At 40.6% G+C, this 14,642-nt stretch overlaps 1 protein-coding gene across 2 annotated transcripts in view; it reads left to right on the top strand.

Moving 5' to 3' along the window:
- Nucleotides 1-870: 870 nt before the first annotated feature.
- rhoj (ras homolog family member J) overlaps nucleotides 871-14,642 on the top strand; it is a 90,220-nt gene continuing 76,448 nt past the window's right edge. The window contains exon 1 of one of the 2 annotated variants that reach the window (XM_008119589.3): nucleotides 871-1,658. In XM_008119589.3, coding sequence (XP_008117796.2) covers nucleotides 1,490-1,658 — 169 coding nt within the window. In that variant the 5' untranslated portion in view covers nucleotides 871-1,489. The remainder of the gene's footprint in view (nucleotides 1,659-14,642) is intronic. The other variant, XM_003214275.4, reaches the window with a different exon arrangement.

The raw sequence follows: 14,642 nt of genomic DNA, 5'->3' as shown, positions 1-14,642 counted from the left end.
TGGTAATCTAGCCAAGCAGTGAAGATGTGAAATTTTGGGAGCAGTGGCCTTATAGGACAATCACCATTTTCAACTTGTCCCAGATATTTCCAAGTCTAACCTCTTTGACATTGTGTGTGTCCTTAATTATTACAGTAGAGTCTCACTTATCCAACGTAAACGGGCTGGCAGAACGTTGGATAAGTAAATATGTTGGATAATAAGGAGAAATTAAGGAAAAGCCTATTAAACATCAAATTAGGTTATGATTTTACAAATTACCAAAACATCATGTTATACAATAAATTTGATAGAAAAGGTAGTTCAATACGCAGTAAGGTTATGTTGTAATTACTGTATTTACCAATTTAGCACCAAAATATCATGATATATTGAAAACATTGACTACAAAAATGCGTTGGATAATCCAGAACGTTGGATAAGCGATTGTTGGATACGTGAGACTCTACTGTATTTTCTATTTGCAAACTGCCAGCTCTCTGTGATGGGGGGAGAAAACTCACAGAATGAAAAGTCTGCATAGGCTGAATTTACACAGCCAGATATTAAAATCTGGAACTGCATTATATGGTCATTATATAGACCCATATAATTCAGTTCAATGCAGTTAAAATGCATCACACAATTCTACACTGGCAATATAATACAGTTCCAAAATGCATTATCTGGCAGTTTAGATCCAGCCTTTGTTATATAGAAATGGCTTCTTACAGCTCTGCTCTCCGGCAGTTCCAAAGAAGCCGCATTCAGGACTATCTTCTGGAGCAGGAAGCCTATGAACTTCAGCCTGCACTGAGACCTCTAGTGTTTTTCTTCCTCTCCATCCTGGCAGAGTTCCTGCAAAGTACAAACACACACAGAGCTCCCATTGTTTGCAGCCCTTCACGAGCCCCGCTGATCCTAATATGGAATTCGGCAGGAAACCCATGATTTCCTGACATACAGCAAGCTGAAGAAACTCAAAAGTTTGCATGAGAGGGGAGGAAAAAAGAAAGCCAGAAGTGGAAAGGGTGGGGAAGAACACTCTCTTCCATTAAACCCTTCCAGCCTCTTCCTTTCTCTGTTTGGAAATGCAATGGAAAATAGGGTGGATTTAGCACGAATCCCTGATTTTTCAGGCCAACCCAGGGAAGGGCAGCAGGCTCTCTGTTGCTCAGGCTGCTGCTATTTTTAAGCCGTGCGAAATACCAAAGTCTCTGCATCCAAGATGAAGATTTCCTGACTTGAGCTCACAACACGCGTGTCAGTTTTCTATTTATTCCCCCACATGTTTCTCTCTGGCTGGTATGGGGGAGACAGGCTGCAATTCAAAGTTATGATTTCATGAACATCCAGCGACCAAAGACAACACAACTCCGTTCGGGGAGAAGCCGGTAACAGCCAGAATTGCACACCTTCTTGTGGATTTTCCCCCTCCTGCTGTGGTGCTCCATGTGTACTTGAAGACAACCAGAACAAGAAGAAGAAGAAGAAAAGTGAAGCAACAAGGATGAGCAACAAGACAGAAGTGCATAGCCACTCTGATGGCAACATGAAGAAGATGCTGAAGTGTGTTGTGGTCGGCGACGGAGCCGTTGGCAAAACTTGCCTGCTGATGAGTTACGCCAATGACGCTTTCCCAGAAGAATACGTGCCCACTGTGTTCGATCACTATGCAGGTAAGAACACTCTGCTTTCCAAATATGTCACTTTAAGTGCTGTTGAGTTTAGGAAAGTTGTTTTGGGGGACTCAAATTCCCAGAATCCCCTAAGCAGGATAGTCCTTAGCAGTGCTGGCTGAGAAATCCTGAGATACGTAATCCAAAAAGTAACTTTCCTAAACTTTGTATTAATCTCACATGTAAATGTATACCTAAGTAAATTCATTAGGGCATTGAGCTTACATTGCACAGAATGAGAACGATGAGGAAGGTGGGAGAACTCTAGGCTGTATCAATTGGCATAAAAGGTCAGATTTTTGCATCTTTATCCAAGCCAAATGGTCCTTTTGAATTCAACAATTATAGTGCTATGATTCCACTTTAACTGTCATGACAACATCCTATCGAATCTTGGGATTTGTAGTTTGAGAATGCACTAGAGCAGTGGTTCTCAACCTGTGGGTTTCCAGGTGTTTTGGCCTACAACTCCCAGAAATCCCAGTCTGTTTACCAGCTGTGTTGTCAAAGGCTTTCATGGCCAGGATCACAGGGTTGTTGTATGTTTTCCAGGCTGTGTGGCTATGTTCCAGAAGTATTCTCTCCTGACGTTTCACCCACATCTATGGCAGGCATCCTCACAACCTCTGAGGATGCCTGCCATAGATGTGGGCGAAACATCAGGAGAGAATACTTCTGGAACATGGCCATACAGCCCGGAAAACATACAACAACCCTGTTTACCAGCTGTTCGGATTTCTGGGAGTTGAAGCTAAAACATCTGGAGACCCACAGGTTGAGAACAACTGCACGAGAGCTCACCAGCTGAGATTTCTAAATCCCTTGGTATATTCTGGGATTTGGTTCCAGGATCTCCTATGGATACCAGATCTGTGGATGCTCAAGTCCAATTATATGCACTAGAGTTGTAGAATATTCCTTATATATGTATAATAGCAAAATCAAGATTTGCTGTCTGGAATGCGAGAGCACGCATGTGTATGCATGTGTGTTTGTGTGTGGCCGAGGAAAATTGAAACCATGGATGCAGAACTTGTGGAGATGGAAGGCCAACTGTACCACTTCCTAAACTGATGCCAGAATGCTCTGAATGTTGCCATGGCAGTCAGAGAGGAATCAGAGTGCTATAATTGAGTGGTGTGAAAGAGCCTAGGTTGGAAAATACGTTTTCCTTTCAAGAGTTCACATTATTTCATATTGTTCTGTTTTGTCTTTATGAGAGTGAATAGTGAGGGACAGAATGCAATCTCCACGCTAGGACCTAAATCCTGGAATAGACCTACTAGACTAGTGGGACTTGGCACGTTAGTACTTGTGTGATTTCTCTTGATTCATTGGGTCTTCTCAAATTGGGAGTTTAGGTTCCATAATTCTTGAATGTTGGCCATATTGTCTGGGGCCTTTGGGAAACTCAAAGCATCTGAAGAAACACTGGCATCATCCCCATAGGGAAGAACTGGCCTTCCTTGTGAAGTTTGTCTCAGCATCTGATATGCAATGAATTATGCAAGCTTCAGTCTATTTTATACCCTTGTTTGGCTGGCTGGCTGGCTGGCTTTCTCCTCTTTTGCTTTCTTTTGGCCATTATGGAGGTTGGATTCATGGTTTCAGTAGTCTCCTTGAATGGCCCATCACAAATGGAGAGCAGACAATGATAAAAAAAAAACTCCATAGCCAGTAGTAGAGCAATGGCCTCATTGATTAAAGCCCCACTAGATACCCACAGAAGATGCCATTGGTCTGCCTGTGGCTAGTGGGCATAGTCAACCTCTTTTCTTATCCCCACATGCTCCACTGAACATAGATTGGCCATTTGGCAGGACTATTGCAGAAAAAGCATGCATTCTAGGCAGTGGTGTCACTAGGGTTCGTATCATACAGTGTGGTAATTCATGATGTCACCCCCATGAACCTCCTCTTCTACCAAGTCATATTAAAATAGCATAGCTAAAACATCAGAAAATTTAACAAGATCAGCAGTTCTAACAATCCGCAGCAATGAAATGAAGAGCACATGGTTGTAGGACATGTGATTTGAATCATCATATCATCAAGTAATAATGATACCTCTGTCCAGATAGCATGAGCATCAGAAGGTTAAAAAGTAAATGGGCATATGGGCCAAGTTTGGTACGGATTCACCACTGGTGGGATTCACATGACCCTCTGGATGTAAGTGGACTACAACTCCCATCAACCTCTATCATTTCTCCCCAGACACAGCCATTATTTTAAGTTGGAACATGATGGGTCTGGGTAACCAAGTTTGGTCCAGATCCATCAAGCCATGTAGGAGCCATCCCAGAACACACACATACATTTTCACTTTTATATAGATAGACAACATGACCTTGGAGGTGTCTATGGACAAGAGGACAGGAGCAGAATTCAAAACGATCTTGACAGACTAGAGAGATGGGCCGAAACTAACAAAATGAAGTTCAACAGGGACAAATGCAAGATACTTCATTTCGGCATTAAAAATGGAATGCAAAGATACAGAATGGGGGATGCCTGGCTAGACAGCAGTACATGTGAAAAAGATCTTGGAGTCCTTGTGGACAACAAGTTAAACATGAGCCAGCAATGTGATGTGGCTGCTAAGAAAGCCAATGGGATTCTGGCCTGCATCAATAGGGGTATAGCATCTAGATCCAGGGAAGTCATGCTCCCCCTCTATTCTGCCTTGGTCAGACCACACCTGGAATACTGTGTCCAATTCTGGGCACCGCAGTTGAAGGGAGATGTTGTCAAGCTGGAAAGCGTCCAGAGGAGGGCAAATAAAATGATCAAAGGTCTGGAGAACAAGCCCTATGAGGAGAGGCTTAAAGAACTGGGCATGTTTAGCCTGCAGAAGAGAAGGCTGAGAGGAGACATGATAGCCATGTACAAATATGTGAGGGGAAGTCATAGGGAGGAGGGAGCAAGCTTGTTTTCTGCTGCCCTGCAGACTAGGACGCGGAGCAATGGCTTCAAACTACAGGAAAGGAGATTCCACCTGAACATCAGGAAGAATTTCCTCACCGTAAGACCTGTTCGGCAGTGGAAGTCTCTTCCCCAGACTGTGGTGGAGGCTCCTTCTTTGGAAGCTTTTAAACAGAGGCTGGATGGCCATATGTCAGGGGTGCTTTGAATGAGATTTCCTGCTTCTTGGCAGGGGGTTGGAATGGATGGCCCATGAGGTCTCTTCCAACTCTACTATTCTATGATTCTGACGCTGGCGCTTCAGCTTAGAAATTGAGATGAGCACCAACCCCCAGAGTTGGACACGACTAGACTTAATGTCAGGGGAAAACCTTTACCTTTATCTTTATCTTTACAGATAGACAATACATTCCTGCTGAAAGACTGCACAAAATCTTTATAGACTGTCATTTTGTTGTCATCCTTGGATGTAGTTTGCACCTCCCTGGTGTCGCCACTGGTCCTGTATTTCCTGAATGGGGAACCATAGCAGAATTCTGTCTATGGAATTAATACATGTAAAAATGTGGGTTTTGTGTTCTTAGCAACATCCCTTTGTTTTAAAATAACAATAGCCACAGATGTGATGCCCCTTGCAATCTCATTTCCTATTCTTCTCCTTCCTGTATCAACCCCCCCCCCACCCTCAGTAATCGTCATATTTAAAATGTATTTGCTGAATTCCTACAATACGTTTTAACTATTGTTTTCAAAGTGATTTATGATATAAAACATTAGAATTAAGCTGGGCTCCCTGGTTCATGTTTGAATGGCTCAGAAATAAGAGATGATATGCTATTGATTTCTATCATTTGACTTTTTAATAGAATCGGTTGAAATGTCTTTAATTTCCTGAGCAGCCCAACTTCATGCTCATAATTACTTTTTCCATGTTTTCCCTATATCTTTTTGTTTTTTAAAAAATGTTTATTTCAGGAGAAATAATTTCTGTGTCTTAAGATGTAAAAATTAAATGTTAAAAATTTTAATTTTACAAAAAGTAATTTTTCTAAGCTACTCTGAGTCCCTAAGTAAATCAAGAATTATAATTGCCATTATTATAATTATAATTGTTGTTGTTATGAAATTAATACTAGACACAAAAACATTAGGAAATAACTTAGGCTATTTCCAGACCAATGTACATGATTGCTTTTGAACTTCTGTGTCTAATTCCTTCTTCCTCATCCCCAGGCCTTCCTTTGAGCAGCTTTTGTAATATTGTGAGTGTAGTAATTAATTAAATACACACATTATTATCTGGCTGGCTAGCTATGTCTATCTACCATCATCTATCTCTTCATTTATTTATTTATTTTGCTTTATTTGTTTATTTATTTATTTACAGCATTTATATTCCTCTCTTTTCACTCTGAAGGAGATCCAAGACAGATCACAGAACATACATATGTGGCAAACATTCAATGTTGTTTATACACAGGAATAGACAAACAATTGTACCTAGATAGAAGTATATAGGCTTTTCCCATCTTTTGGCATCTTGGAGGCTTGTGCTCGGCTCCAGCCACGGAGCGTTGAGCTTTGTTCGTAAGCTTTGTTAGTAATGACTATGTCAATTACGTAACTACCTCCCCCCAATTTGACACATTCGCCCTTTGGCCTAGACTTGTGTTTTATATCTGTTTTAAACGCTTTTTCCTGCAATATTGTTTTTATGATGGTTTTACTGATATTGTTGATTTATTGTTGTAAATTTATGTGTTTTGATTTGTTTTTATATTGTGATGTTGGGCAAGGCCCCATGAGAGCCGCCCCGAGTCCCTACGGGGAGATGGGGCGGGATACAAGAATAAAATTATTATTATTCTTATTATTATTATTATTAGTAAATCACTGGCATTTTTCTGGCATTTCCTATGGGTGCCTTTAAAATATCTCCCCGCTTTTAAGCGGAACCTATTTATCTACTTACATTTTGCTTTCAAACCGCTAGTTAGGCGGAAGCTGGGCTAAAGGCCAGGAGCTCACCTTGACCCAAGCTTTGAACTGTCAACCTTTTGGGCAACAAGATTTACTGTAGCTTATGGTTTAATCTGCTGTGCTAAAGCCTGATCTTACACTGGAGAAATCCCTTCTTCTTAGAACTCATTTTTTGCTTAGCTTATGCACTTCTTCACACATGCACAAAAAGAGCCACAACAATCTGCAGACATACTATAACGAAACATGAAGAATAATACATGTGCCTAAGGAAATATACAAACAGTGAAGTAAAATAGATGAAATGCATTGTGTGTTGGGATTCTTCTTAGTAACTGCCAATGCAATGTTATTTCTGATGCAGAAGAGCAGGTTGGCTTCACATTAAGTCTGATTGAGCATTAGCAGCTCATAATTGTGCAAAAATATTGATGAAGACCCATATCTGATCTAGTTTGCCAATTGCAGGTGTCTCTCCAGGTTAACATCAACTAGCCAATGGTGCAGCAATGATGCAGATTACAAGTAGAAACTGCACCACTTCAACAAATGGGCAGGTCTTGCATAATTTTTAAAATCAATTCCAAATTTATAAAAAAAAAATCTCTTGCATCTCTTCTATTGCAGCCCATACCACTAAGTCTTCTCAAGAGACGCAATCTGTTTGTTTCAGGGCTTTTGTATTGACAAAGTGTTGAAAATGTTAGCATTTTCCTCAACTCAGGATGAACATATTTGTGATCCGATTCGCCTACATCACCTATAATTCCCCCCACCCCAACTGAGATTGTTATTTCTCAACTTTTGCTTATAGCAGAGAAACAGCAAACATAACAACAACAGAGCCTATAGAAGGACTTTCAACTCTCCCAGTACCGTCCAACAATCTATAACAAGATTTCTTGATGGTTGCTACGTGCCTTCAATCATTTCTGATCTATAGCAACCTTAAGTTGAGCCTATCATAGGGTTTTCTTGCAAGATTTGTCCAGATAAGATTTACTATTGCCTTCTGAATGTAACTTTCCCAAGATCACTCAGTGAACATCTATGGCCAAACTGGGATTTGACTTAATCCAAATGTTCAAACCATTATGCCATGCTGGGTTACCAGGCTAGCTGATACCTTTTAAATATATTTAACTACATTCACTCTATGTTTAACAATACTCTGTGTGTTAACCAAATATCTGAAACATCTAGTTCTTTAAACTGTTAAACTCTGGAATGCTCCCAGCTCCAATTCCAGTCCATTTAGAAAAATATTAGGAAAGGCTATTAAAACAGAGCTGACTAAGGCATCTCTGATTTCTTCCAAAATCTCTGAAGAAAGATCTAACTATTGCAACACATGAATCATTTACCACAGGGGAGAGAGCCAGCGAAAAAGGATGAGTCCGACCAAGTATGTTTGAGTGTGTGTTTTAGATTTAAGATGCCTGAGGTGTACAAACCGAAATCATTTCAGCTTGAGCTTGATCTATAGGGTAATTTTGCTACCCTTGAATTTCAAGATTGTTTGCCTCGGCCCGTTTGATCATTTCTGATCTAGCTGATGAAGGAAGGGGCACAGGCATGGGAATACAAAATGTAAAATGAGTAAGTTATGACTACCATAGAGATACCTGTAATAAGTAATAAGGAATTGCATTTAAAAACTAGAAAAAAATAAGTGGGAACAAATTCCCTTTATAAACATAACAAATAATGACCCGTAATCTGCATCACCTACTTAGTCAGGAATTCATAATTTATTAATGTCCCCAGATGCACACCTGCTTTATGAACCAGCAGCTACATGAAAGAAGGGGGTCTATTCAGCTGAAGAACGATGTACAGGAGGAGGATGTTTACATAAGGATTTGTAACAGAATTCAAAGACATTGCCATATCATGTATGGATCACTATGCAAAGGGGTCTTGTTAAGCCTTAGAGACCAACTCAGCATAAGCTTTGAAAGAGCAAGTCTACACTGAGCAGAAAATCTGCAAGCAGTCCAAACAAAAATGCCCAGGACTGGCTAGAGAAGTATCCAAACACAGCCTAATGAATCTGCTGCAGTGCCATATTGGCTACCCCATTTCTAGGAGTACCAAGACCACATCAACCCTGTTGGGACATCACCTCACCTTCCATATTTCTGTTGTCGTGCCCAGATTAACACAGAGAGGTCACGGGCATCCCGGCCGTCCCGTTCTGACATCAGTAGAACCATCTCTGTGACCTGGAAAAAAAAGAAGAAGCCCACAGGTGTCTCTGCTGATTTCAAAACAGAGCACCCACAATAGCCAGGAATTTACACAGACCTCTGTGGGAGCAGAAGCGTCAACAACACAAATATGATCCTTGCCTATCCCTGTGTTGAAGAGCATATAGAAAGGATGGTGGTGACAGTGTATCATGTAGACAACAGACTGTTCCTAATCAGACCTGATCCAGCTGCCTGCATGGCTGTTGCACTAGCGCCCTGAAACACCTTTTCATCACAAACCACACTCTATTCAGGTAATCCAGTAATTAAAGATTTATTAAGAGAATATATAAAAAATAAGCAAATCTAAAAATGAGAATCAAAGTTCAAAACATTATTTCCAAGATAGCCAACAATCCAAAATCTTTTCAAATATAGTTTCAAGAGTCAATCCCCAGATATATCCATAAACATGATAGCATGAATCCAAGGCAGGCAACCTATGCCATACATGAAACTAGAACCAGGAACAAACTTAGAAACTTGAATACATGAATCCACAAACGTAGAACCAGAAACGAGAGCTGTTCACCTGAATACAACATTAATCTCACAAAGGACTGTACCAGCAGAAAACAACTTAAAAGGCCTCAAATCCTCCCATGACATCATTCCTCACACACCTGCTTTTCCTCTCCTTATCTCTAAGCCACTGGGAAAAACGAGTCTGTCTCTGTTGTACGTTCTGCCTTCGAAGTTCCAAGCGCCTTGATCTGGACAAACATTAATCTCCCACATTTCTCTCAGCCTGCACTTCTGGCAGATTCTCATGAGAACTGATGTCACTTTCTCCAGTCTCGTGGGAACTGCCAGGTGATTCCAAAGCAACTCTCTCCAGGCCATTTCTATCCCCTGGGCCCTCCGAATCTATCCCAGCATCCCCTCCCTCATCTTCTGGGCACTCAGAATCTGACCAGGCTACAACAATCGCCCCACAGCTGTGGGATACTCCAAAGTTTCAAGCAAACTCAGGAACACCCCCTGACATTGTCCAATGAGGGGAAAAAATTCAGGATAAACCATGAAACTCACCAGAATTACAAGAACATTGTGAGGACAACCAAGGATCAATTCAGAGTGACTCCAGGTTTTCATGCTGATGTAGGCTTGCCCAAAGTCTGCCAACATTTTTCTCTCAGTTAATCACAAAGGTACTATAAGATCCCTTCTCAAACAGGGGTCCTGCTTCTGACTGTTGCTGGCTTGTTGACTTGCTGGCAGGAGAGCGGATGGAAACATCATTCTTTTGCTTCCTGATTGCCAGCTGATAGGATCTCTATTTCTCTGTGTAGCCACTGCTTGGTAAAATAAGACTCAGTGAGCATTTACAATCCTGGCAATAGTAGCATAATCCTGACTTTGTTATTGTGTACCTTATGACAACCCTAAGGAACCTCTCATTGGGTTTTCTGGAGCTGAGAGAGTGAGACTTTCCAAAGGTCACCCAGCAGGTTTCCATGGCAGAACACAGAAATGAACCCAGTAATAGTCTGATACATGAAACACTATACTACACTGGCTCTCCATAATCATGACTACATACATAGTACAGGTAAGTCATCATGACTCCTATGTCATATACATGACTACAGAGCAGGTACAGATCGATAACTCTAAGTTATGAATCTATCACTACAATACGTAACATCAGTCAATGTGTTCCAGTTCCTTTTAAAAGTTACTAGAAAGGAGCATATTAAGAATGCATCATGCATTCCTGGGCAATACATCAAGTTCAGTAATGAGTAACTGCAACTAATCACGTTTCAAACAACATAATGAGTAAAGACATTATGAGTTGCAACATAATGATGCAACTAAGTGACATTAGGAGATGGAATGTAATGATGCAACTAATAACTTTCCAAACGGCATAACTGATAATGAATAAGGAATTACTAATTTTAAAAATTACTTTCGAAGGTCAGAAAACTTCTGGATAAGTTTGGACTACAGTGTCTATCATTCCCAAACATAGCTCATGTTGAGTCAGCGTTGATGCAAGTGGAATAGAAGAGCCTAGTAATATCTGGAGAATCAGAGGTTCCCTACCCCTGGAATATAGACTCCGTATCACATTTCTTCCAAGATTCAACAATATTCAAAGATTCAGTAGTGTCCAATCTTGATGATTCCTCTTGACTCCTCATTTCTGCATTGAGTCAAACATGCAAATACATACAACAAACACAGATCATTGGGATTTAAGCAAACATGTTGCAAATAAGGGGCAGGAGACTTGTTGATTCTTTGGTGCGAGCTTTCTGAATATATCTACACTGTCATATAATGCAGTTTGAAACGGCATTGTATGGTCAGAATGGATACTCATATAATACAGCTTGATGCAGTTACACTGCATTATATGAGTTTACACTGACCCATATAATGCAGTTTCAGTGTAGACAGGGCTGGAGTCATCGTGTAGACTTAAACTTATGAAAGATTGTGCTATCAACTTCTTTCTCATTCACTCACTGAGTAACAATACGATCATAAATTTCTAATTTTGGGAAGAAATCTCAGGAAACAAGTTTTCCTTTGTTGGTCTTTTTTCCCAGGTGGAAAATAATCACAACAGCAATATAATCACAACACACATGAGTCCTACTGAAACCAATAAAACCCAACAGACTGCCCGTTTCAGAGCACCAAGTCAGAAGGGAAAGTTGTGGATGTTTTAATCCCAGCTGTAAATTGTTTTCCTTAGATCTGCCAACATGAGTCAGGATTTGGCATTTCATGAGGGCCAGTTTATAAAGCATTCCCGTACTCAAGCTTAACTCATGATAACACATGGCCACAAGTCTCATATGTGATCTTCCTCCTCACATGTACAATGTGATCTAATAGGGATGAGCAAATCTGAACTTCATTTTCTGCTTAGATTTCCTTTTTCCAAGATTAAGTTCATAAGTTCGCCTTGGACTAATTAGTAGTTATATGTGGCTGCATCAACATTTCAGAATTAAAGCAGTTTACCACTACTTTGACTGCCATAGCTCAGTGCCCTGGCATCACGGGAGTTGTAGTTTTACAAGGTCTTTAGTCTTCTCTAACACCAAAGGTGCTGATGCTTCACCAAACTCCCAGAATTCTATAAACTTGAGTTATGGCAGTTAAAGAGGTGTCAAACTGCATTAATTCTACAGAAGCAACCTGTGTGTCCAGCTCTGGACACTACTAGAGGTGCAGCTCTGAGATTGAGAAAATATGAGAATGTTGCTTCTTAATGAAACTGTTATTCTGTCCTCATGTTGCAATAACTTAATAGTAAGCACTTCCTAATTTTATACAAAGAGACTATGTATAAAATAAAATCCCACATTTTCTGCTTTGAACTGGAAAATATGGCAGTGTGTACTCAGACAACCCAGTTCAAAGCAGATATTGTGGGATTTTCCACCTTGATATTCTGGGTTATATGGCTGTGTGGAAGGGTCCTGGGACTGGAACTACAGTGCTATATAATCCAGTTTTAGAATGCAGATGAACTGCTTTGAACTGGATTAGATGAATCTACACAGCCATATAATCCAGTTCAATACACTTAAGATGCATTCAGAAACTGGATTATATGGCAGTGTAGATAGGGTCTCAGTGTCAGTTCAAGGCTTATCCAAGGGACTTATACAAAACCAGTCCAGTTTTGAAAGTCTTACAAACAATGTCCCTGCTTACTCTTAAGCACCAGGCTTCCTACTGGAGATAAATGTGGGAATAGGAGAGATGGAGATGTATGAATGAGTAAACACATGTAGAAAAATAACACAGCTCCTTCCTTAGAAGCTTTTAAACAGAGGCTGGATGGCCATCTGTCAGGGGTGCTTTGATTGTTCTTTTCCTGCATGGCAGGGGGTTGGACTAGATAGCCCATGTGGTCTCTTCCAACTCTATTATTCTATGATTCTATAATCGGATAAAAATGTGCAGGATGGAAATTGTTAAACTTTTCCTGTGGGAATCGATTAATAATTCTTGCCAGGATGCAAGTGGGGGAGATGGGTGTGAGATGACTTCATTTCAGGAGCTTTCCAAACTCCTACTATTTAAAAGGCGGAAAGGCCGTATTTTCTGTTGCGGTCCCTGGCAAAGCCATTGAGTGCTTGTAAAAACAGACTCGCCGAATGCTGGATTTTTCTTGCTTGGAAAGCAGCAGCTGGATAGAGAAGCAGGGGAATCTGGGGATATTAATAAAGCCTCCGAAAATGTTTGTCCTTTGGGGAATGCGACGAAAATACCACAATAAAAATAAAAAGGGTCTCTTGACACTGAAGTTGCCCTTGCTATTTATGTATGTGTATGTAAATGAGTGCTTGTCTTCACAGAATCCCCTTGGGGAATGAAAAGGGTGAGAGTGAGTGTGGAAACCTGAGTCTGGTTTGCCAAAAGCAAGAGTGAGTGGTTCATTACGAATCTGTAGATTAATGAGGCAAATGACACTTTGCAGGCAAACACAATTCAGAGAATGTCCATGCTTTTTGTTATTAAAGCCATTTAGGAGTGAGGGCACTGAAGAGCCAGGCAAAGAACAAGTGGGCATTTTCTCCATATTAAAGATACATATTTGTGCACACATGACTGTCATGGGCCACACAGCTCTCAGCCCTGATCTCAATGGAAAGTGGGCCTCAGTCTCACATTTTCAAGAATCATATCTAGGCAAAAAACAAGGCGCAAATCCTCTAGTTTTGATGGGACCACCTCTACGCAAGACTAAGCACAAATCTCCAGATCACCAGGTAGAGTAGCAGCTTCCTACCATTTCCAAAGATTAATTGTTTGTCCAACTTGCAAAGATGCTCCAGAGGATGCCTGTACAGTAATGCATTACTACTGCAATTAAAGACATGGCTTTTTCTTCGACCATATTTAGTTTCTTTACGAATGCATATGAGGACCTTCAGATTCTCTATCAAGCACTTTACAAGTCTGAGATCGAATACTGCTGTTTTAACCTGCAGCAAACACTAATTTTACTGTTTTTATCGGGGGTATTGTGATATTGTGATGTTATGTTGGCTGTTTGTTTATATCTTGTTTCTGCAATTTTTGTATTTTGCACATTACACCTTGAGTGCTCTGTAAGCTGGTCCGAGTCCCTCTTGCAGATGGTGGCAAAATGTAAATAAAAGTTTATTGTTTTATTATTATTACAGTATGAACCCATTCATATCCCAGGTTCAAATCCCGAGAGCGGAATGAGCATCCGGTTAGCCCCAGCTCCTGCCAACCTAGCAGTTCGAAAACATGCAAATGTGAGTAGATCAATAGGTACCGCTCCGGCGGGAAGGTAACGGCGCTCCATGCAGTCATGCCGGCCACATGGCCTTGGAGGTGTCTATGGACAACGCCAGCTCTTCGGCTTTGAAATGGAGATGAGCACCAACCCCCAGAGTCGGTCACGACTAGACTTGACATCAGGCGAAACTTTTACCTTTATGAACCCATTATCTTTGTGGGATATACACATGACAAAGACATCATGTGGATCCATGAAACCATGAGCAATAGCAAACTCTTTTATTTTTAATGGGACTAATGATGGAGGTACTGAGAAGAGGAGGTAATATATACAGGAGCTCCTAAGTGAATAAAGAAATAACTGAAACCAAAGGTTCTGGAAATAATGAATATGGACAAATTGACATACTTACTAAAAATAATTATGGAATTCCAAGAAAGCAAACAAATTGGGATTTGGTAAAAAACTATTTGACAGAAATACAAATGAAGGTGCTAATTTAACCTATACAGAAGGTTTGTAGATACAAAGCGAAGGCAAAGAAGACGCTGACACCTAGTAGAGAGAAGAAGTAAAAATGAA

Source organism: Anolis carolinensis, chromosome 1 (genome assembly GCF_035594765.1).
Source record: "Anolis carolinensis isolate JA03-04 chromosome 1, rAnoCar3.1.pri, whole genome shotgun sequence".
NCBI classification, from domain to species: Eukaryota; Metazoa; Chordata; class Lepidosauria; order Squamata; family Dactyloidae; genus Anolis; species Anolis carolinensis.
Note: the sequence above shows the minus strand (reverse complement) of the source record. Positions and strands in the feature narration are given on the sequence as shown.